This window comes from Orcinus orca, chromosome 2 (genome assembly GCF_937001465.1).
Source record: "Orcinus orca chromosome 2, mOrcOrc1.1, whole genome shotgun sequence".
In the NCBI taxonomy this organism is placed as follows: domain Eukaryota; kingdom Metazoa; phylum Chordata; class Mammalia; order Artiodactyla; family Delphinidae; genus Orcinus; species Orcinus orca.
In genome coordinates, this window is record NC_064560.1 from 201,855,783 (window position 1) to 201,879,046 (window position 23,264).

The 23,264-nt window shown below is 44.5% G+C and overlaps 3 gene segments (V, D, J or C); all 3 read right to left on the reverse strand.

Annotated features, from left to right (window-relative positions):
• LOC101270024 (immunoglobulin heavy variable 3-23-like) overlaps window positions 1-2,396 on the reverse strand; it is an 89,010-nt gene extending 86,614 nt beyond the window's left edge. The window contains 2 exon segments of the V gene segment in view: window positions 2,148-2,205; window positions 2,310-2,396. Coding sequence covers window positions 2,148-2,205; window positions 2,310-2,355 — 104 coding nt within the window.
• Window positions 1-10,490, reverse strand: part of LOC101277626 (Ig mu chain C region membrane-bound form-like) — a 296,190-nt gene extending 285,700 nt beyond the window's left edge. Inside the window, 1 exon segment of the C gene segment in view lies at window positions 10,402-10,490. Within this exon segment, the coding sequence occupies window positions 10,402-10,447 (46 nt within the window).
• A 6,065-nt stretch (window positions 10,491-16,555) lies between these two features.
• Window positions 16,556-17,074, reverse strand: LOC101269293 (immunoglobulin heavy variable 3-23-like). The segment is given in 2 exon segments: window positions 16,556-16,872; window positions 16,977-17,074. Coding segments are annotated over 2 exon segments (363 nt in total).
• Window positions 17,075-23,264: the final 6,190 nt, after the last annotated feature.

The following is a 23,264-nucleotide window of genomic DNA, read 5'->3' on the forward strand; positions in this document are numbered from 1 at the left end:
TGCAAAGGAAAGCAGGGTCCGGCTGCTCGGTCCTGAAAAGCCAATAAAGAGGCAAAGTTGGGAGAAAGGAAAGTTTGCTTTATTTTGGCTGCCTGCACCCGGGGGTGGGGGACTGACTTCTCTCCAAAGGCCACCCCGCACTGAGCATCTGTGGGAAAGGGCTTTTATAGGCAGAAGGAGGGGCTACGGGCAGAAACGGCAGAGTCAGCTGTGACAGTCATCTTGCAGTTGGTCATGTGGTGGTCTGATCAGCCTCCTCTTGATTGTTTTAAGTAGAGTTACTCTTCAGGTCCAGGGTCGGTTTGTTCCCATTTCTTTGAGGCCAGTTCTTGCAATTGTGGCAGCTTATGTCATGGCTACAGTCTGGTCATCATGGAGTTAACTTCTTCCTCCTGGTGGGAATTTCAGTATCTATAAGACGGCTCATGGGACATGGACAAGAATATTATATATAGCCCTTGAGGAGGAACTAAATGTCCTTTATTTGCTTAATGACAAAACTATTACTATTTAGTCTTATTGGAGAATTTTCCCTTCTTTCTGCATTTGCTCACTTCTCAGATTAAACTTATTCTTTGGCTAAATTCTTTCTACAGAAAAAAGGCAGGTGGAGAGCATGAGGTGAAGGACCGTTTCACTTCCACACCTAAATGGGGGAGAGCACCTTTCTCATGGGACGTTTATTTCTCATTTCAGGGTGACTTGGAGGAAATTCAGAGTGTCCCTGTAGTGGGCTCTGTCTTACGTCACTTGGAGGCATATTTAGGGGTGGCCTACCCTGGACCCCAACACTCAGGGCCTCTTTTATTATTTTGTTTCTACATATGCACACCAAGCATGTGATGTAGGTGTCGGTTTACCTGCATCTTACAGATGTGAAGCTAAAGTGCAGCCTGGACTTGGCAGGTGATGTGCTGGAGAGCACACATCAGGACACAGCGAGGCCTCCTGTCCAGGCCTGGGCGTCTCCACCCTGGTTATGTTCGCTCCTGCAGGGGTTCCTGGACGGAGGAGGGCCTGCATAGTGAGGCTGCAGGACTCTTCCTGGAAGGAGAATCTGTAGGACTTTCTTGCATTTTAGTGCTCACGTAAGATGCTGTGGTGAAGAAAGGAGAATAGATTTGTTTTCAGCAGCTTCTGAAAATTCATGTTATTATCCACCTGACTATAAACTTTCCCTACCAACTACATATGTGTCTATTGGTAATAGCTGTGACGGTGAATATTTCACATAAAATAAACTGTGCAGTAGAACAGGATGCAGGTATGTTTTAAGGTTACAGGGATTCTATTGGGCCTGGAAGCAAGGCGCACATGTAGAAACACCCCCACCCACGTCCCCTCTAACTGGCATCTTTCCCAGCGACCCACTGAGGATCCGGGGCTGCTCAGCGCATTTATGCTTCTCATGCAAGAGGTTAGCAGCAAGTCAACAGCCAGGATCCTGGCAGGGACAGCTGGTCTACAGTAGGGCAGGGCTGAGATATCACAATGAGGAAGGAAGAATATGTTCAACTCTTTATACATCCGCTGGGATAGTTTTGAAACGGGTCAATTTAGACAAGATTTAGACAAGGGAAAACCTGAATATATAGCTTTGAGTCTCGGACTTTCATATATGACATTTTTCCCCGAAATTTGAAAAGCCTTTCTAATTCAGAGACTGAATGTGTAAGTCAAGAACCATGAATGAGTACAGAGAGGTTCCCCAGGGAAAACTGCTATATGGAGAGGAAACCCCAGACCCTTAGAGGAAAGCAGCCCTTAACTACCATCTGCACCTGCTCCTGGGGCTGAAACACCAAGTTGTATGTCCTGAGTGCCCCCTGCATCCCCCCTCCTGTCTCCCTGCAAGGAGGTTTGTGTCTGGGCTCATGCTGACTTCCCCTCACTCTGTATCTTTCGCACAGTAATACACGGCCGTGTCCTCAGATCTCATGCTGTTCATTTGCAGATACAGCGTGTTCTTGGAGTTGTCTCTGGAGATGGTGAATCGGCCCTTCACAGAGTCTGCATAGTATGTGCTACCACCACTCCAACTAATAACTGAGATCCACTCCAGCCCCTTCCCTGGAGCCTGGCGGACCCAGCTCATGGCATAATCATCAAAAGTAAATCCAGAGGCGGCACAGGAAAGTCACAGAGACGCCCCAGGCTGCACCAAGCCTCCCCCAGACTCCACCAGCTGCACCTCACACTGGACACCTGCAAACACAGAGACATCCTGGTCAGGAGATTGTCACACATCCACTGATTCTCTCACTCACATCCACTCACATCCTCAGTGTCTCTTGCTCTCCATAAATTACCTTGTAAAATAGCCACAAGGACAACCCAGCTCAGCCCAAAGTCCATGGTGAGTGTTCTGTCCTGAACCCCGATGGGAGCACGTGGGAATCTGGTGCTGGAGCTCCTCTCCCAGAGCTGCAGGGTCAGGGCTGGGGCTGCTTTATATCAGCAGAGGAAGGACCCTATTTGCATGATCTTCTAGTATATAAGAGGCTACGTCGTTGAATGTCCTCAGAAAGGGCAGGGTCTCAGAGCAGGTGTGAGAGTCTTGGATTTTGTGGTGTTGATAGCAACTGGGAAATATAACTTTCATTGTGTGATTGTTCCAGAGTAAACCCTTAGGACCCATATGTCATCTTACATATGCACTCACATCCCGTCATGTAGCTGTCATTGTTACCCTCATGTTAGAGGTGTAAACTACACCCAGAGGAATGGAGGGTGTGTGTAGTGTCCAAGGAGAAACATGGGGTGACCGTTAGATCCAGCATCTGCTCCTGAGCTCTGGGCCAGGCTGCTCCCTGGAACCTACTAGAGGACAGATTTGGAGTTGCCGGGTGAGGTTTGCAGATCCCCCCCCTGTAATGAGGTCATGATGACTTTGCTCTCTTGTCGTGTTTACCTAAAACATATGGAGAGGTTCAGGGTTGATGAGAAGTATTTTCAAGAGTCTCTTATGTTTCAGTATATCCCCTTCACTCCTTCCCTCCCAATTCATGCATTTCTTCATTTGTAATTACTTTAATGAGGTTCTTGACATGTAACAAAGCGCACACACTCAGAATGAACACTGTGATGAATACTGACGGAGCCATCAGCATTATCAGGAGAGAACAAATCAATTCCTCTCATTATTTTCAGTAGTTTCTGGGTTTCCTCCTTCCTGTCCCTTGTTATCTTCCATCCTGTCCCCACATCACCGTTGATCTTCCCTTGTTCCTTCAGGTTACTTTTCATTTTCTAGAATTTATAAAATAAGGAACATAATATAAGTTCAAAACAAAAAAAATATATATATATATATTTATTGTTATGGCTTATTTTAGTCAGCACAAATATTTGTGAATACTCTCATGTTTTTGTGTGTATCAAGAATCCTGGTTTTAATAACAGGTTGCATTTCAAGAATGATCATAGCATGATTGGCTTATTTATTAAGCTGATGTGTGATATTTGAACTCTTTCCAGTTTCTGGGTGTTACAATAAAGCTGATACTCGTCTTGGAGACGCAGAGAGATGAGAAGCTGAGAAAATGCTTCTTATTTAGTGTTCTTAAAACAGCCTCAAAATGGGGCAAGTTGCACATTATCAAAATCTCACCAATATATCAGATAATTATAGAACTAAGACAGCAACAAATTTAAATCTTGGAGAGAGACAAGTGCCACAGAATAACAAAGACTAAGATTGTTAATCCTGCCATAGGCTGCTGAATGGAATAAAAACTACTACAAGGTTGAACTAGAAATGGATGCCTTGAGGTCGAGTGTGGTTAGGGTGTAATAGTGTCCCAGCGTCTCCTAAGTAACTACCTCGCCAGTGTCAGCGTGGTCCTGCTAAAGTGTGAGTCAGATGGTGTTACCTGGCTATCCACACAGGTGTGTCTTCCTACCTGGGACAGCCCAGGATTCCTGCCTGAGCTGTTAGGTCCTCCTGCATCCTGGGGAGGACCTTGGCCCTGGACTTGGATCTGCACTGTTTCATAGTATCTCCGCTCACAGTGTGACCTTTGTCCCCTCATCCAGTCCCACTGTGCCATATTATTACCACATATGAAATAGGATCGCAGGCGGAAATGCATAAGAATGTTCCAGGTGCTGACTTATGCACAAAACCCTGCCACAACCCCTGACAGTTTACACTGACAACAGCTCTTTATTTTGTTCACCGTCTCTGCTTAGGGAGGGCCTGGAGGAGAAGCCCACCCTGCCCCATGCAGGCTCGCTGTGAGAGGCTCAAGTTCGGCGACAGGACCTGCTCCTCTGATGCACACTCACGTGTAAGGGGGGGTGACCCTGACTGTAGGCTGGGGCTCAGCCAGGTCTGAGGGCTGGCGTTGGGTCCACCTCGTGTGGACATTGCTTGGGCTCTGACATCCTTTCAGCACGATGCCTGGCTCAGCTGAGTGGTCTCTGCATCAGAGCCCATCCTCCATGCAGTCACTCACACACCTAGACAGAGCTTAATGTAAGACCCCAGAAGTCATGCTCGTAATATTTACATAACTGACTTGAAACTTAGAGCTCCATCATCGACTGCCCATGAATTATTGTGGTCTCTTCGTTTACAATTGAGAAAAAATGCAAGCAAGAAATACGTTCTTCCATAAATTAGTACATAAACAATGCGTGATGTATCCATGCTGTGGAATTGTATTCAGCAATTTAAATATTAAACTATTATACCTTGAAAGGACATGAGGGAATCCTAAATGCATATTGTTATTTAAAAATTCGGTCTGAAAACTTTCAATTTCATCTATTTCACATTTGGGAAAACTTCAGTCTATATATAAAGTAAGCAGATGAGCATTTAGCAGGAATTGGGGAGAAGATGTTTGATATGTGAAACATGGGCAATATTTAAGGATAGTGAAATTCTTCTCTATGAAATTGCAGTGGTGGAAACATTGCACTATGAACTTGTCAAAATATATATAGTAATAGGAGAAAGAGTGAACCTTATTGAATACAAATATAAATTTCATCTATAAGTCAGAGACTCAAGGATGGAACGATGCACACTGTACAGATGATACCTCATATTTTAGTGAATTTTTGAATTAACATATTAACATGTTAATTAACATGTCAACAATTAACATCAACAATTAACATGTAAACATTTACATTAACATGTAACATTAACATGTAAACAATTAACATTAACAATTAACATGTCTGAAGAAGGTGGAGAAATAGGTTTTGACCCAGGTCACTTGGAAATGTGTGGTGTCTGAAGGCTAAGTTGTAAGCACTACACGTAAGCACTAGAACCCGGTGGATAATGGTATTTTCATCAGGAATCCGGCTAAGAATTCTGTTACTACTGTGCATGTGGAATTGAACAATTAGTAGCTGGATGGCATCGGTGGAGCCAGGCATCTCACTGTTGGATGGAAAGTAACAGAGAAGCAAGGGGGAAAGGCTGGATTTCCCCAAGTGATGTTGCACTAGGATCGGAGATGTAAGAATGATCTCACTTTTACCTTCACACAGGTCAGAAGGTGAGATACAGAGATAGTTGCAGACGTGTGTGTGTATACGTGGGGTAGAGCACACAGACATATTTCCAAGGTCTATTAGCTTATGGGTCTAGAGGCAATGCCGCCAGTGGACAGGACACCAGCATTAGTGTCTTAATACCCACCCTTCTGGTTGGTAATGCTATTCTCCAGAAAAGGATCCACGACTCATGTGAGGCCTGGCTAATTCCAGGGCCACAGAAGAGAATACACATGCTTATCCTGCAGATTCTTGTGGCACCAGAAAGTAAGGAAGTGTTCACACCAATGGATGGGTGCCCGTAAAGGGGATACAGGAGACAATCTGAAAGAGCTCCTCATGAGTGACAAGCTGTAACAATTACAGAAGCAAAGAAAATGCCTTAGTATATAACCTTAACACAAGTTCTGAAACAAGTATCTTGATTCATACTTATATAAAGAGATTGAATAAATATATCTAATGGGGAAGGTAGGATAAATCTCCCGTAAGGAATAACTTCAGGAACCTCATCATGGTCATGCTCCCTTCAAGAAGGTGCACTTAACCCTCCATCCCAGAACGAGGCCTGGCGTAGGGATGTGGTAAAAACAAAAGTGTGTCTTTGAGTTTCATGATGAATTTTTAGGTATAATATCCCAAACATCATACATAAAATAAATTTGTAGTTTTTCTGTATCCATTAAAATTTCTGTCCTGAAACCAACAACAGCAAGAGTAACAATAACTTCACTGAGAAGGGAATTAGGCACAGACTTGGAGAATGTGCTCTCTAATATCATATTTATAAAGGACTTGTATCACGAATATACAGCAAATTCACAGCTCAACAACAGTAACAAAAAGTGAAAATAATGAACCCTGTGCCAGTGATCTGAAGATACTTCCGCAAAGAAGAGATAAAGGTTCTAACAAGATTCTTCATTAAGGAAACATAAAATAAAACAATGATGAGATACTGCTACTCACTTATTACAACAGTTAAAGGCAAACTAATAAGAAATTCAAATATTGGGGATGATGTAGGGCAAAAGGCCCCTCATCCGCTTGCTGGAAGGATGCCAGTGGCCGCCAATCGGAATAGTTGTCAATTTCTTAGAGAGAAAACCAGACACTCACCATGGGATTGAGGAGTGCGCTGGGAAGGTATTTATCAAATTTGTTTGAATATTTATGTTTATTCAAATAACTTCATACGGGTGCCTGTATCATCTTACAGCTTCGAGCCTTTACCACTCCCTAAAAAAGGGTTATGTAGTCAGTTTTTATGGTTATTTTCCATACGATGATTATATACCTGTTTCTGTTCTCTTTTATCTATCTCTCTATTTTATCTAAATTTCTATTATCAATCTCCACACTAGATAACAAGGTGCAGGCAACACAGCCCACATGTTACAGCCCAGCCTGTGTCCCGACATTTCCAAAGGTCCCCTGAGCAGAGAATGCCTGCAGTGCTGTATGGACATCAATTTCCGAATATCAACATGACTCATTCTATTCAAGTGAAAGGAGTTGCATCAGACAGGACTGGAGAGATTTTCAGGATGAGAGGAATTGGAAATCCATCTGATGCTGGAAAGCAGATTTAAAGTTCAACAGTAAAAATTATTTATGTCATTAAACGATTAAACACTTGACAACTATTAACAGAAAGTAGTGACCTAACCTTCAAATAAAGGTCTCTTGGAGAAATATTTCTGTGTGGCTCTTCCTATGATAGATGGGGAAAGACAGACAAGCCTGACTCCATGAAAAAGTCTCAAGTTTAGAGACAAGAAAGTTCCCTGGAATCATTGTGGATGAGGCTTTCAAGGGCAGCAATGGTCCAGTGGAGAAACCACAGCTTCTGAGAGAAAATCCCTCCGTGACATCCTCTGCACCTGCCCTGAAATGGGTCCTCTTGTTTCCTGATGACCCTGATCGCCCACTGGTGGTTGGAGCGGCCCCTGCAGGGAGGGTCCTGTCTGGACTAACCCTGACTTCTCACTGGGCCTCCTGGGACAGTAACACAGGGCTGTGTCCTAGGTCATCACAGAGCTGAGCTGCAGGAAACACAGAATTTGTGAGCTGTCTCTGAGGTGGAGAGTCATTTCTGGAGAGACAGCCTGTGTGCTGTGCTATTCCCAAAACCAAAGCACCCCAGTCACCCCAGCCCTTTCTCTGGGGGCTGAGGGATCCAGTCCCAGCAGTCAGCACTGTTTGTGATGGAGAATCCAGAGACTGAGCGGGTAAGGGAGAGGATCTTCCATAGTCCTGGGCCCGATTCCTGCAGCAGCACCTGGGACAGTACGCCTGCGAAGGAGAATCAAGGAGACACCCACTTCACAGATGTCATCCCATAACTCCACCTCCCTCAGACCCAGGAGATGCTCACAGCTGAGGGATGCCCGCAAGAGGAGGAATGACCAGAAGATTTCCATGTTCATTTTGATCAATGCTTTGACTTTCAGAGAGTTATGTCAGTGAAGATGAGAACCCTGACTCTGAGTAGCACAGGTGCTGTGCTTTCCCCTTGAGCCTGGGTGTGATGTGCAGGTGGAAGCATGTTTCCATATAAAGATGGTCACGGCTGGTCCTTCTCTAGGGCTGTGGAGGAGGGTGCTGGCTGAGATCCAGGGTGGACACCGCTTCATGTCACCTCTGAAGAATGGGTGATGTTTCTTTTCCAATACGATACTTACATTTCCATATATGTCTATCTGCGTCTATATTATAGGTGTACTCGTTGGCTAGTGTGGCCATTACAGAATAACAGACTGGGTGGATTAAACAACAGCAATGGATTCCTCTCAGGCCTGGGGGCAAGAAGTCGAAGGTCACGGTGTCAGCAGGTTTGGGTCCTTCTCAGGCCTTTCTCCTTTGCTTGCAGATGGACGTCTTCTCACTGAGTCCTCAGATGGTCTTTTCTCTGTGTGTCTCTGTGCATCCGTGCTTTACTTGTCTGTTCTTTATTCCTCTTCTTAAGTGTGACAAAGACCCCTGACCACCCCTTAGCCAACAGGCTGCTTGTAATTCTCTTCTCAACTAGTCTTGACCTGTGGGCTTCTGTGTTTATATGTGCATGGCCAGGTTTTGTCAAGAGCCCTGCTAAGTGAGAATTATGAGAATCCCCTACCCTTGAACTCTGATCACCCGCAGTATTTGATCAAATCCTTCAAACCTCCTATCATCCACATGGTATCTGACCACCCTGGTCACCCTTTAGCAAGAATCCTTTTGAGTCTATGTAACCAGAATCCCCTTAGCTTGTATTTCTTCTCTGAATAATTTCCAGTCCACTCCACCCCACCGCCTTCTTGGCCATAAGCCCCCACTTGCCAGGCTGTATTTGGAATTAAGGCAAGTTTCCAAGGCTGCATCCCATATGCAGCAGTGAGTTTTGTCTTCAGGTTTTGGGTGAGCTGCATATTGGAGACATGAGTATCATTTCACCACCCATGGCCATATAAGGCATGCCTGAATGAAGCTGATGTCTCATGTATATTTTCCCTAAGTCCACTCACAGCCATTTGTGCGTAGGGACACTAGACTGTCCCTCAGCCCTATGCCTGGGACTACTTTAAACAATCGCCAAGAATCACAGAAATGTGAAAAGCATGGCACTAATTTGACCCCAGAAAGTGCTCAATTACAGGAGGGGAATTGAAAGAAGAAAAGAGAGCATCACCTTGACTGACCTCAGCTGGGAATGTGTGTGTGTGTGTGTGTGTGTGTGTGTGTGTGTGTGTGTTGGGTGATTCAATGAACCGGCCACATTGTAAATGTCCGTAAACAATCACAAAATGACAGCATTAATTTTAGGGTGCTAATAAAAGCTAGCACGTAGCTGAATTTGAAAATATGTAATCTGTGAATAACGAGGATCATTGCATGTGCAGAGTTGGGGCGCTCTGGCTTAGAGTCTGTAACACTGCATGTGCAGAACTCAACCTGCTTGTGCAGGTTGACTGAAAGTAGGATGGTGTGTCTCTTCCTTCCACATGTACAAAAAGAGGACAAAAATTAATAATGTTTAAAAGTCTCATGTACCTTCTCGGGATATTTACCAGTTTCACAAACATCAGTCTCACACTGAACGTTACGGTGAGGCTCAGGGTTGTACTGAGCTCCTTTGTGAAAAAGAAAACTAAAGACATGAAAACCAACCTTAATTCCTGTATACTATATGTGTGTGTATGTATAGATATAGATATATTTATATATCTATAACTATAATAAAAATAAAATTAAGCAAATATGTACATGCACACAAAATTTTCTAGACACAACATAATCCACAACAATGAAATAGTAGGATACAGAACAGGGTCTCTGGTGGAGGTCCTGAGCAGGAAGTGGAAAGCACAGGTTCTACCAAGAATTCCCTCCCAGCCCCTATCTGCACCTGCCACAGGCCTCAGCCCTGCACTTCGTGGGTCCTGTGCGCCCCCTGGTGGTAACGGTCCTCCGTGCAGGGAGGTTTGTGTCTGGGCTCACACTGACTTCCCCTCACTGTGTCTCTCGCACAGTAATACACGGCTGTGTCCTCAGTTGTCAGGCTGCTCAGCGATAAGTAGACTTGGCTCTTGGAGGTGTCCGTGGTGATGCTGAGCCGGGACTTAAGAGCTGGGTTATAATATGTGCTTTCATAACTATTTATCCCCCCAACCCACTCCAGCCCCTTTCCTGGAGGCTGTCGGACCCAGGCTACACCATCGCTGGTTAATGAGAATCCAGAGACAGTGCAGGTGAGGGAGAGGGTCTGTGAGGGCTTCACCAGGCTGGGTCCCGACTCCTGCAGCTGCACCTGGGACAGGGCACCTGTGGACAGAGAGAACCACGGTGACTCATGGGCTCAGATGCAGCCTCCCCATGTGTTCACATCTGAATCCCTGAGACACTCACCTCTGGGAGCTGACACCAGAAAGAGGAAGAACCACAGTGGATTCATCTTCTTGGAGATGAGATTCCTGAAGCCCAGAAATTCTCTTCAAGCATGAGGAGAAACCCGAATTTAAGTGAACTGGTACTTTGTTTTTACCTTGTGACATAAGGGGATGTTTGCATATGGGAGGGACCAGTCTATAAAAATCAGAAAGTAGTGAAGGGAGGTCCCAGTCTCTGGGGCTCCACCTGAGGAGGGTGCTGACTGTGCCTTCAGAGAACTCAGCCCCCACCTGGCGTCCCCTCCCTATGCCTGGGGGACTCTGTGTCCAGGAATGAAATGATGCTGAAGGTCTAGTCAGGAAGTCAGCTGTGCTCAAGGATTAACGGCAGCTTTGGGGAATAGACTTTAATCCCGTGGATGTATATATTTCACATAAATACCCATCACACATTCAGGGTCCTCCAAGATGTCAGACACAGACTCTTGTTTTTTCCTTTCTGCATTACCTCATGTTTATTTCCTGGATGCGCAAGTATTTGAGACAAACCATACATGTAAAAATGACATTGAATTCAGACAAAGTCAGGTAAAATTTAATGTTTATCATAATTCACAACGGACTTCGTGTTTCCCTTAATTTGGGTGAACATTTCTTCACCTGAAACAGTTTAAATATTATCAAGACTTGCTCTGGAGGCGGATTTACTCTTAACAACTAAACACACCGTGTATTTTGTGGATAAGGTAGTCATTCTTGCTGAGATGGTCATGGGTCCCGGCACTGCTGACGTGGCCAGTAGCCTGACTTGCCTGTTTCTTGTGCACAACTGAGTGTCTGCAGGAACACCGCGAGCTTCAGGGCTACCTCCTTGTGGGTGGACGTTGAGGAATCCCCAGGGCTAGCAAGGTCTAAGAACAGACAGCTCCTGGAAGCTCCTCAGGACTCCAACATGCTGGGCAGGTGATCTGGTCACAGTGCACAGACTCACTCCTTCTAAAAGTGTTCATTTGTAACTCTGTCACAGCCAGTGACATTGGAGCTCAGGGAACACAGTTCCCACTGCACTGGGTGAGAGAACATGCATGATTCTTGGAAGTAAACCTTCACAGTGAATGGCTTGCAGAGTATGAGGGTGTCATGGTCATAGGAAAGCTCCCACTTCAGGAAGCAGGTTCTTTTGAAAAGTCCACCTGAGAGCAGCTCTCCAGAGTCCCTGGGTCAGTGAGACCTGGGACTGTGCCTGAGGTCATATAAGTAAATGGTGCTGGAGAGCAGAGCACAGCTCCATCGCATCTCGCTGTGGGCACTGAGGATGTCGCCTCACCATCTGCATTTCAGTCTGCAAGGATGTAAACTGGGGATCACGATGGTAATGGTATGTCTGAAATTTATAGTGGGGTTGCCAGGGGTGCTGAATGTTGACATGAGTGTCATCAGTGATGTTATCTCTCCTGGGAACCAGAAAGACCAATGTGAGTCCCCATCTCTGACTGACACCCTGTACATGTAGCCCTGGCTCCACTCCTGCCCTGAGAGGTCACACCTGTGTGTCTGGGGCACGTCAGCTCTCCCTCAGCCCAGTGAGTTCACCTGTACACTGACTGATGTCGAGCCTGCTGTCTATGAGAAGATACTTACTCCATACAATTTCATGAACAGAGTACTATACTTTCTAGCTTTTGCAATAATATTTGCAGAGTAAATTAAATTCTAAAGAATCTGCCTCCTTGAATGTTGATAATAGGAGAGCCAACCACAGTGATATGGGCAAGAATCACAGGACAAGTCTGGACCCTCTTGTTAGGACCTGAAAATTGAGCTGATACGCTGTGGGATAGGGGAGCGGAAGGGATGGCATCTAAAACCTAGAACCAGGTGGGCCCATTATTCAGCAGGTGGAAGAAGGGCCTGCATTTGTACAGATGCCCCAGCATCTGACCTGCCCTTCTTGAGCTGGTGGATTAGAGGATATCCTGCCAAATTCATGTTAACATAGAAGGATATATAACAGGTGTCTTTATGTTTCAGTGGGTGGGGATGTGTTGTTAGGGTCTATTTAACCCTAGGAAAAATGTGTTAGGGCACCCGGACTGAAAAAAAGTTATTTTTCCTTTGTGGAGCAAATTGGAGGAAATTGTGTCTGGAGACTGGATCATATGATAATGCTTGAGGGAATATCTATTAGAGATGCCCAGTGGGTGATGGGAAATGAAGTGGGGAGATTTCAGTCATCTTGCTCTGCAGGTTACCAGTGATGGTCACATCAAGAGGGCCTGACCATCGTGATGGGAGGGAGAAGGGCTGATGGTGTTGGCTTCTTGGGGACCTTGTGGACAGGTCCTTCTGGTGGTCTCTGTGTTTTACCTTATAAACTCTTGAGGGGATAAGCTCAGAATGAGGTGTGAGCTTCAGCAACATTGGGACCAGAGTGTTTAGGTCATTTAGTATCTTTTCTGGAATCGTTGGACAAAGAAGAAGCGGGAAGTACAATTGGAAAGCAGCAGCGTCCTCGTGTGATGTTTGATTTGTTGCCTTAGACGTTACTAAATGTAGAGACATTCGCTGTCCTCACATTTCATCTTCTAGGTCCACTTGGAATCCAGTTTCAAATGTGAGGCATGTAGATGAAACATTTATTATGAAACAGCATGTTGTCTAAGTATTAAGAGGTATAAGCAAAAATTTTGGAAATGTGTTACTGAAATTGTAATTGTCTAACTCTTCTCTGGGGCAACATAAATTGAAATTAATAATAATAATTCAAGGTATTGATTTTGTTTCAACCATTGCTAAATCCATTGAATCACTCAAGTTACAATCATTCATAAACTCAGATCCATCACGGGTAAAATTTACTGTTTGGACACGGTCAGTCTAACTGATGAAATCTCACTCTCTCATCAAGGATCTGTGTCTCTGTGGACACGCAGCACAGTTCTCACCAGCAACACAGGAAGGAGGGTACGTTGGTACATTTCTACTTTTTCAGAAGAGCATCTCTGACGAAGTCCCCCCTCTGTTTACCCATTCCATCCTTGTAGTATCTGAAAGAGGTTTTGAGTGTACTGTGACATGTTCCCACAAAAAGTTCCCATGGCTTAGGAAGTGAAAGTTTAACTTCACTTTTCATTGTAATAGAAACACAAAAAGTAATAATTGAGAAGCAAAAGAAAATACATTTAAAATGTACCCAAATGCAAGCTAGAGATTCGCAGAAAATATTTCCAAAAGACATATCTAGTATATGTGATTGTTATCTAATATGTACCAAGAAGCCTTAAACTCAACAATAAGAAAGAAACAAAAGGATTAAAAAATGGGCTAAAACCCTTAACAGACACCTGACCAAAAAGACAAAGAGTTTGCAAATAAGGCTGTGGGAGAACATATGTCACAGGGAAGTGCCAATGAGAACAAGGACACATCCCTGAAAACTTACCAGAGTGGATCAGATCAGGACTCTGAGAACCTTAAACACCTGCAGGGTGTGAAGCAGCAGGGGGTCCATTCACAGCTGGTGGGGATGCAGAACGGGGTGCACCTTGGGAGACATTTTGGGGGCTTCCTGCAAAACTAAACATACCCGTTTCTATGTTTCAGCAATAGTGCTCCTTTGTACATATGTGAAAGACAGTAAGACTTTAGTCCAGAGAAAACCCTGCACACGATACTTACTTAGCTTTATTTATATTTGCCACAATTTGGAAAAGACCAAGAGGTCTTTTCATAGGGAATGACTAATAAACTGTGTACATCCAGACAATGGACACTGAAATGTCACACCTATTTGGAAGAAATATTGAAGGGTGAGATGGAAATGCAGAAAAGAGATGCCAGAAAAACACACCTGGCAAGGTGATGTCAGCAGAGTGACAGTGGCCGTGAGGACTGAGGTTCCTAAGAGGTTGTACAGCGTGAGGCTGAAGAGAAGACAACTTGGATTTGTCAGGAGGGAAATCTCCTCCTCTGCCCCTCCTGAGTTCCTGAGGCTGGACTGATAACAAAATTGACAAAGACAGATTAACAGGAGAAAAGGAACCATTTCAACCATAGGCATGGACGTGACATAGAAATGACCCATAAGTGGCCAAATCAGGCAGCTTTTATATATTTAGACAAAGATGCAATATTTGTGAGGAATTGGTAGAAGGAGGAAATGTGCGCTTTGGGTGCTCAATTAGTGAAGAAACTAACCAGGGTTTGGGCTGGCGGAGTAATTAAAGAAGGAGCAAGGTTTGTTCATTGGGACTTCCAGGCCTGAATTCCCATCCCTGGTGATAAGAGTGTCCCTCTGCAATGGAAAGCAGGGTCCGGCCGCTTGCTGCTGAAAGGCCAATAAAGAGGCAAAGTTGATAGAAAGGAAAGTTTGCTTTATTTTGGCTGCCTGCACCCGGGGGTGGGGGACTGACTTCTCTCCAAAGGCCACCCCGCACTGAGCATCTGTGGGAAAGGGCTTTTATAGGCGGAAGGAGGGGCTACGGGCAGAAACGGCACAGTCAGCTGTGACAGTCATCTTGCAGTTGGTCATGTGGTGGTCTGATCAGCCTCCTCTTGATTGTTTTAAGTAGAGTTAATCTTCAGGTCCAGGGTCGGTTTGTTCTCATTTCTTGAGGCCAGTTCTTGCAATTGTGGCAGCTTATGTCATGGCTACAGTCTGGTCATCATGCAGTTGACTTCTTCCTCCTGGTGGGAGGTTCAGTATCTATAAGACGGCTCAGGGGACATGGACAAGAATATTATCTATAGCCCTTGAGGAGGAACTAAAGTCCTTTATTTGCTGAATGACCAAACTATTATTATTTAGTCTTATTGGAGAGTTTTCCTTTCTTTCTGCATTTGCTCACTTCTCAGATTAAACTTATTCTTTGGCTAAATTGTTTCTACAGAAAAAAGGCAGGTGGAGAGCACGAGGTGAAGGACCGTTTCACTTCCACACCTAAATGGGGAAGAGCACCTTTCACATGGGAGGTTTATTTCTCGTTTCAGGGTGACTTGGAGGAAATTCAGAGTGTCCCTGTAGTGGGCTCTGTCTTAAGTCACTTGGAGGCATATTTAGGGGTGGCCTACCCTGGACCCCAACACTCAGGGCCTCTTTTATTATTTTGTTTCTACATATGCACACCAAGCATGTGATGTACGTGTCGGTTTACCTGCATCTTACAGATGTGAAGCTAAAGTGCAGCCTGGACTTGGCAGGTGATGTGCTGGAGAGCACACATCAGGACACAGCGAGGCCTCCTGTCCAGGCCTGGGCTTCTCCACCCTGGACCTGGCCTCCCCTGCAAAGGTTCCTGGACAGAGGTGGGCCTGCCTGTAGGTCTGCAGGACTCTTCGTGGAATGAGAACCTGAGTGATTTTCCTGCATTTTAGTGCTCACGTAAGATGCTGTGGTGAAGAAAGGAGAATAGATTTGTTTTCAGCAGCTTGTGAAAATTCATGTTATTATCCACCTGACTATAAACTATCCCAACCAACTACATATGTGTCTATCGGTAATAGTTTTGATGATGAATATTTGACATAAAATGAACTGCACAGTAGAAGAGGATGCAGGTCTTATATAAGCATATAGGGATTCTATATAGCAAGGAGCACATGTAGAAACACCCCCACCCACGTCCCCTCTAACTGGCATCTTTCCCAGCGACCCACTGAGGATACGGGGCTGCCCAGCACATTTATGCTTCTTATGCAAGAGGTTAGCAGGCAAGTCAACAGCCAGCATCCTGGCAGGGACAGCTGGTCTACAGTAGGGCAGGGCTGAGATATCACAATGAGGAAGGAAGAATATGTTTAACTGTTTATACATCCGCTGGGATAGTTTTGAAACGGGTCAATTTAGACAAGATTTGGATAAGGGAATACCTGAATATATAGCTTTGAGTCTCTGACTTTCGTATATGACATTTTCCCCCGAAATTTGAAAAGCCTTTCTAATTCAGAAACTGAATGTGTAAGTCAATAACCATGGTTGAGTACAAAGAGGTTCCCCAGGGAAAACCGCTATATGGAGAGGAAACCCCAGACCCTTAGAGGAAAGCAGCCCTTAACTAACATCTGCACCTGCTCCTGGGGCTGAAACACCCAGTTGTATGTCCTGAGTGCCCCCTGCATCCCCCCTCCTGTCTCCCTGCAAGGAGGTTTGTGTCTGGGCTCACACTGACTTCCCCTCACTGTGTATCTTTCGCACAGTAATACACGGCCGTGTCCTCAGATCTCAGGCTGTTCATTTGCAGATACAACGTGTTCTTGGAGTTGTCTCTGGAGATGGTGAATCGGCCCTTCACAGAGTCTGCATAGTATGTGCTACCACCATTCCAACTAATACCTGAGATCCACTCCAGCCCCTTCCCTGGAGCCTGGCGGACCCAGCTCATGGCATAATCATCAAAAGTAAATCCAGAGGCGGCACAGGAAAGTCTCAGAGACGCCCCAGGCTTCACCAATCCTCCCCCAGACTCCACCAGCTGCACCTCACACTGGACACCTGCAAACACAGAGACATCCTGGTCAAGAGATTGTCACACATCCACTGATTCCCTCACTCATAGCCACTCACATCCTCAGTGTCTCTTGCTCTCCATAAATTACCTTGTAAAATAGCCACAAGGACAACCCAGATCAGCCCAAAGTCCATGGTGAGTGTAATGTCCGGAACCCCGAATGGAGCACGTGGAAATCCCGGGCTGGAGCTCCTCTCCCAGAGCTGCAGGGTCAGGGCTGGGGTTGCTTTATATCAGGAGAGGAAGGACCCTATTTGCATGACCTTCTAGTATATAAGAGGCTATGTCGTTGAATGTCCTCAGAAAGGGCAGGGTCTCAGAGCAGGTGTCAGAGTCTTGGATTTTGTGGTGTTGATAGCAACTGGGAAATATAACTTTCATTGTGTGATTGTTCCAGAGTAAACCCTTAGGACCCATATATCATCTTACATATGCACTCACATCCCGTGATGTAGCTGTCATTGTTACCCTCATATTAGAGGTGTAAACTACACCTAGAGGAATGGAGAGTGTGTGTAGTGTCCAAGGAGAAACATGGGGTGACCGTTAGATCCAGCATCTGCTCCTGAGCTCTGGGCCAGGCTGCTCCCTGGAACATACTAGAGGACAGATTTGGAGTTTCCCGGGTGAGGTTTCCAGATCCCCCTCCTGTAATGAGGTCATGATGACTTTGCTCTCTTCTCGTGTTTACCTAAAACATATGGAGGGGGTCAGGGTTGATGAGAAGTATTTTCAAGAGTCTCTTATGTTTCAGTATCTTCCCTTCACTCCTTCCCTCCCAAGTCATGCATTTCTTCATTTGTAATTACTTTAATGAGGTTCTTGACATGTAACAAAGCGCACACACTCAGATGAATACTGACGGAGCAGTCAGCAATATCAGGAGAGAACAAATCAATTCCTCTCATTATTTTCAGTAGTTTCTGGGTTTCCGCCTTTCTGTCCCTTCTTATCTTCCATCCTGTCCCCACATCACCGTTGATCTTCCCTTGTTCCTTCAGGTTACTTTTCATTTTCTAGAATTTATAAAAATCGGAACATAACATAAGTTCAAAACAATATATATATATATATATATTTATTGTTATGGCTTATTTTACTCTGTCCAAATATTTGTGAATACTCTCATGTTTTTGTGTGCATCAAGAAGCCTTGGTTTTAATAACAGGTTGCATTTAATGAATGATCATAGCATGATTGGCTTATTTATTAAGCTGATGTGTGATATTTGAACTCTTTCCAGTTTCTGGGTGTTACAATAAAGCTGATACTCGTCTTGGAGACGCAGAGAGATGAGAAGCTGAGAAAATGCTTCTTATTTAGTGTTCTTAAAACAGCCTCAAAATGGGGCAAGTTGCACATTATCAAAATCTCACCATTACATCAGATAATTATAGAACGAAGACAGCAACAAATTTAAATCTTGGAGAGAGACAAATGCTCACAGAATAACAAAGACTAAGATTGTTAATGCTGCCATAGGCTGCTGAATGGAACAAAAACTACTACAAGATTAAACTAGAAATGGATGCTTTGAGGTCAAGTGTGGTTAGGGTGTAATAGTGTCCCAACGTCTCCTAAGTAACTACCTCGCCAGTGTCAGCGTGGTCCTGCTAAAGTGTGAGTCAGATGGTGTTACCTGGCTATCCACACAGGTGTGTCTTCCTACCTGGGACAGCGCAGGATTCCTGCCTGAGCTGTTAGGTCCTCCTGCATCCTGGGGAGGACCTTGGCCCTGGACTTGGATCTGCACTGTTTCATAGCATCTCCGCTCACAGTATGACCTTTGTCCCCTCATCCAGTCCCACTGTGCCATATACTTACCACATATGAAATAGGATCGCAGGCGGAAATGCATAAGAATGTTCCAGGTGCTGACTCATGCACAAAACCCTGCCACAACTCCTGACAGTTTACACTGACAGCAGCTCTTTATTTTGTTCACCGTCTCTGCTTAGGGAGGGCCTGGAGGAGAAGCCCACCCTGCCCCATGCAGGATCGCTGTGAGAGGCTCAAGTTCACCTGCAGTACCTGCTCTTGTGATGCACACTCACGTATAAGGGAGGGTGACCCTGACTGTAGGCTGGGGCTCAGCCAGGTCTGAGGGCTGGCGTTGGGTCCACCTCGTGTGGACATTGCTTGGGCTCTGACATCCTTTCAGCACGATGCCTGGGTCAGCTGAGTGGTCTCTGCATCAGAGCCCATTCTCCGTGCAGTCACTCACACACCTAGACAGAGCTTAATGTAAGACCCCAGAAGTCATGCTCGTAATATTTACATAACTGACTTGAAACTTAGAGCTCCATCATCGACTGCCCATGAATTATTGTGGTCTCTTCGTTTACAATTGAGAAAAAATGCAAGCAAGAAATACGTTCTTCCATAAATTAGTACATAAACAATGCGTGATGTATCCATGCTGTGGAATTGTATTCAGCAATTTAAATATTAAACTATTATACCATGAAAGGACATGAGGGAATCCTAAATGCATATTGTTATTTAAAAATTCGGTCTGAAAACTTTCAATTTCACCTATTTCACATTTGGGAAAATTTCAGTCTATATATAAAGCAAGCAGATGAGCATTTAGCAGGAATTGGGGAGAAGATGTTTGATATGTGAAACATGGGCAATATTTCAGGATAGTGAAATTCTTCTCTATGAAATTGCGGTGGTGGAAACATTGCACTATGAACTTGTCAAAATATATATAGTAATAGGAGAAAGAGTGAACCTTATTGAACATAAATATAAATTTCATCTATAAGGCAGAGACTCAAGGATGGAACGATGCACACTGTACAGATGATACCTCATATTTTAGTGAATTTTTGAATTAACATATTAACATGTTAATTAACATGTTAACAATTAACATCAACAATTAACATGTAAACATTTACATTAACATGTAACATTAACATGTAAACAATTAACATGTCTGAAGAAGGTGGAGAAATAGGTTTTGACCCAGGTCACTTGGAAATGTGTGGTGTCTGAAGGCTAAGTTGTAAGCACTACACGTAAGCACTAGAACCCGGTGGATAACGGTATTTTCATCAGGAATCCGGCTAAGAATTCTGTTACTACTGTGCATGTGGAATTGAACAATTAGTAGCTGGATGGCATCGGTGGAGCCAGGCATCTCACTGTTGGATGGAAAGTAACAGAGAAGCAAGGGGGAAAGGCTGGATTTCCCCAAGTGATGTTGCACTAGGATCGGAGATGTAAGAATGATCTCACTTTTACCTTCACACAGGTCAGAAGGTGAGATACAGAGATAGTTGCAGACGTGTGTGTGTATACGTGGGGTAGAGCACACAGACATATTTCCAAGGTCTATTAGCTTATGGGTCTAGAGGCAATGCCGCCAGTGGACAGGACACCAGCATTAGTGTCTTAATACCCACCCTTCTGGTTGGTAATGCTATTCTCCAGAAAAGGATCCACGACTCATGTGAGGCCTGGCTAATTCCAGGGCCACAGAAGAGAATACACATGCTTATCCTGCAGATTCTTGTGGCACCAGAAAGTAAGGAAGTGTTCACACCAATGGATGGGTGCCCGTAAAGGGGATACAGGAGACAATCTGAAAGAGCTCCTCATGGGTGACAAGCTGTAACAATTACAGAAGCAAAGAAAATGCCTTAGTATATAACCTTAACACAAGTTCTGAAACAAGTATCTTGATTCATACTTATATAAAGAGATTGAATAAATATATCTAATGGGGAAGGTAGGATAAATGTCCCTTAAGGAATAACTTCAGGTACCTCATCATGGTCATCCTCCCTTCAAGAAGGTGCACTTAACCATCCATCCCTGAAAGTGGCCTGGTGTAGGGACGTGGCAGAAATTATGGGTGTCTTTGAGTTTCATGATGAATCTTTAGTAATAATATCTCAAACATCATTCATAAAATAAATTTGTAATATTTCTGTACCCATTAAAATTTCTGTCCTGAAACCTACAACAGCAACAGTAACAATAACTTCACTGAGAAGGGAATTAGGCACAGACTTGGAGTATGTGCTCTCTAATATCATATTTATAAAGGACTTGTATCATGAATATACAGCAAATTCACAGCTCAACAACAGTAACAAAAAGTAAAAATAATGAACCCTGTGCCAGTGATCTGAAGATACTTCCGCAAAGAAGAGATAAAAGGTTTTAACAAGATTCTTCATTAAGGAAACATAAAATAACACCATGACGAGATACTGCTACTCACTTATTACAACAGTTAAAGGCAAAATAATAAGAAATTCAAAGATTGGGGATGATGTAGAGCAAAAGGCCCCTCATCCGCTTGCTGGAAGGATGCCAGTGGCCGCCAATTGGAATATATTTGTCAATTTCTCAGAGAGAAAACCAGACACTCACCATGGAATTGAGGAGTGCGTTAGAAAAGTATTTACCAAATTTGTTTGAATATTTATGATTATTCAAATAACTTCATACGGGTGCTTGTATCATCTTTACACCTTCGAGCCTTTACCACTCCCTAAAAAAGGGTTATGTAGTCAGTTTTTATGGTTATTTTCCATACGACTAGGATATACTTGTTTCTGTTCTCTTTTATCTATCTCTCTATTTTATCTAAATTTCTATTATCAATCTCCACACTAGATAACAAGGTGCAGGCAACACAGCCTACACGTTACAGCCCAGCCTGTGTCCCGAAATTTCCAATGGTCCCCTGAGCAGAGAATGACTGCAGTGCTGTATGGACATCAATTTCCGAATATCAACATGACTCATTCTATTCAAGTGAAAGGAGTTGCATCAGACTGGACTGGAGACATTGTCAGGATGAGAGGAATTGGAAATCCATCTGATGGCGGAAAGCAGATTTAAAGTTCAACAGTAAAAATTATTTATGTGATTAAACGATTAAAAACTTGACAACTATTAACAGAAAGTAGTGACCTAACCTTCAAATAAAGGTCTCTTGGAGAAATATTTCTGTGTGGCTCTTCCTAAGATAGATGGGGAAAGACAGACAAGCCTGACTCCATGAAAAAGTCTCAAGTTTAGAGACAAGAAAGTTCCCTGGAATCATTGTGGATGAGGCTTTCTAGGGCGGCAATGATCCAGTGGAGAAACCACAGCTTCTGAGAGAAAATCCCTCCGTGACATCCTCTGCACCTGCCCTGAAATGGGTCCTCTTGTTTCCTGATGACCCTGATCACCCACTGGTGGTTGGAGCGGCCCCTGCAGGGAGGGTCCTGTCTGGACTACCCCTGACTTCTCACTGGGCCTCCTGGGACAGTAACACAGGGCTGTGTCCTAGGTCATCACAGAGCTGAGCTGCAGGAAACACAAAATTTGTGAGCTGTCTCTGAGGTGGAGAGTCATTTCTGGAGAGACAGCCTGTGTGCTGTGCTATTCCCAAAACCAAAATACCCCAGTCACCACAGCCCTTTCTCTGGGGGCTGAGGGATCCAGTCCCAGCAGTCAGCAACGTTTGTGATGGAGAATCCAGAGACTGAGCGGGTAAGGGAGAGGATCTTCAATAGTCCTGGGCCCGATTCCTGCAGCAGCACCTGGGACAGTACGCCTGCGAAGGAGAATCAAGGAGACACCCACTTCACAGATGTCATCCCATAACTCCACCTCCCTCAGACCCAGGAGATGCTCACAGCTGAGGGATGCCCGCAAGAGGAGGAATGACCAGAAGATTTTCATGTTCATTTTGATCAATGCTTTGACTTTCAGAGAGTTATGTCAGTGAAGATGAGAACCCTGACTCTGAGTAGCACAGGTGCTGTGCTTTCCCCTTGAGCCTAGGTGTGATGTGCAGGTGGAAGCATGTTTCCATATAAAGATGGTCCCAGCTGGTCCTTCTCTAGGGCTGTGGAGGAGGGTGCTGGCTGAGATCCAGGGTGGACACTGCTTCATGTCACCTCTGAAGAATGGGTGATGTTTCTTTTCCAATACGATACTTACATTTCCATATATGTCTATCTGCGTCTATATTACAGGTGTACTCGTTGGCTAGTGTGGCCATTACAGAATAACAGACTGGGTGGATTAAACAACAGCAATGGATTCCTCTCAGGCCTGGAGGCAAGAAGTCGAAGGTCAGGGTGTCAGCAGGTTTGGGTCCTTCTCAGGCCTTTCTCCTTTGCTTGCAGATGGACGTCTTCTCACTGAGTCCTCAGATGGTCTTTTCTCTGTGTGTCTCTGTGCATCCGTGCTTTACTTGTGTGTTCATTATTCCTCTTCTTAAGTGTGACAAAGACCCCTGACCACCCCTTAGGCAACAGGCTCCTTGTAATTCTCTTCTCAACTAGTCTTGACCTGTGGGCTTCTGTGTTTATATGTGCATGTCAAGAGCCCTGCTAAGAGAGAATAATGAGAATCCCTT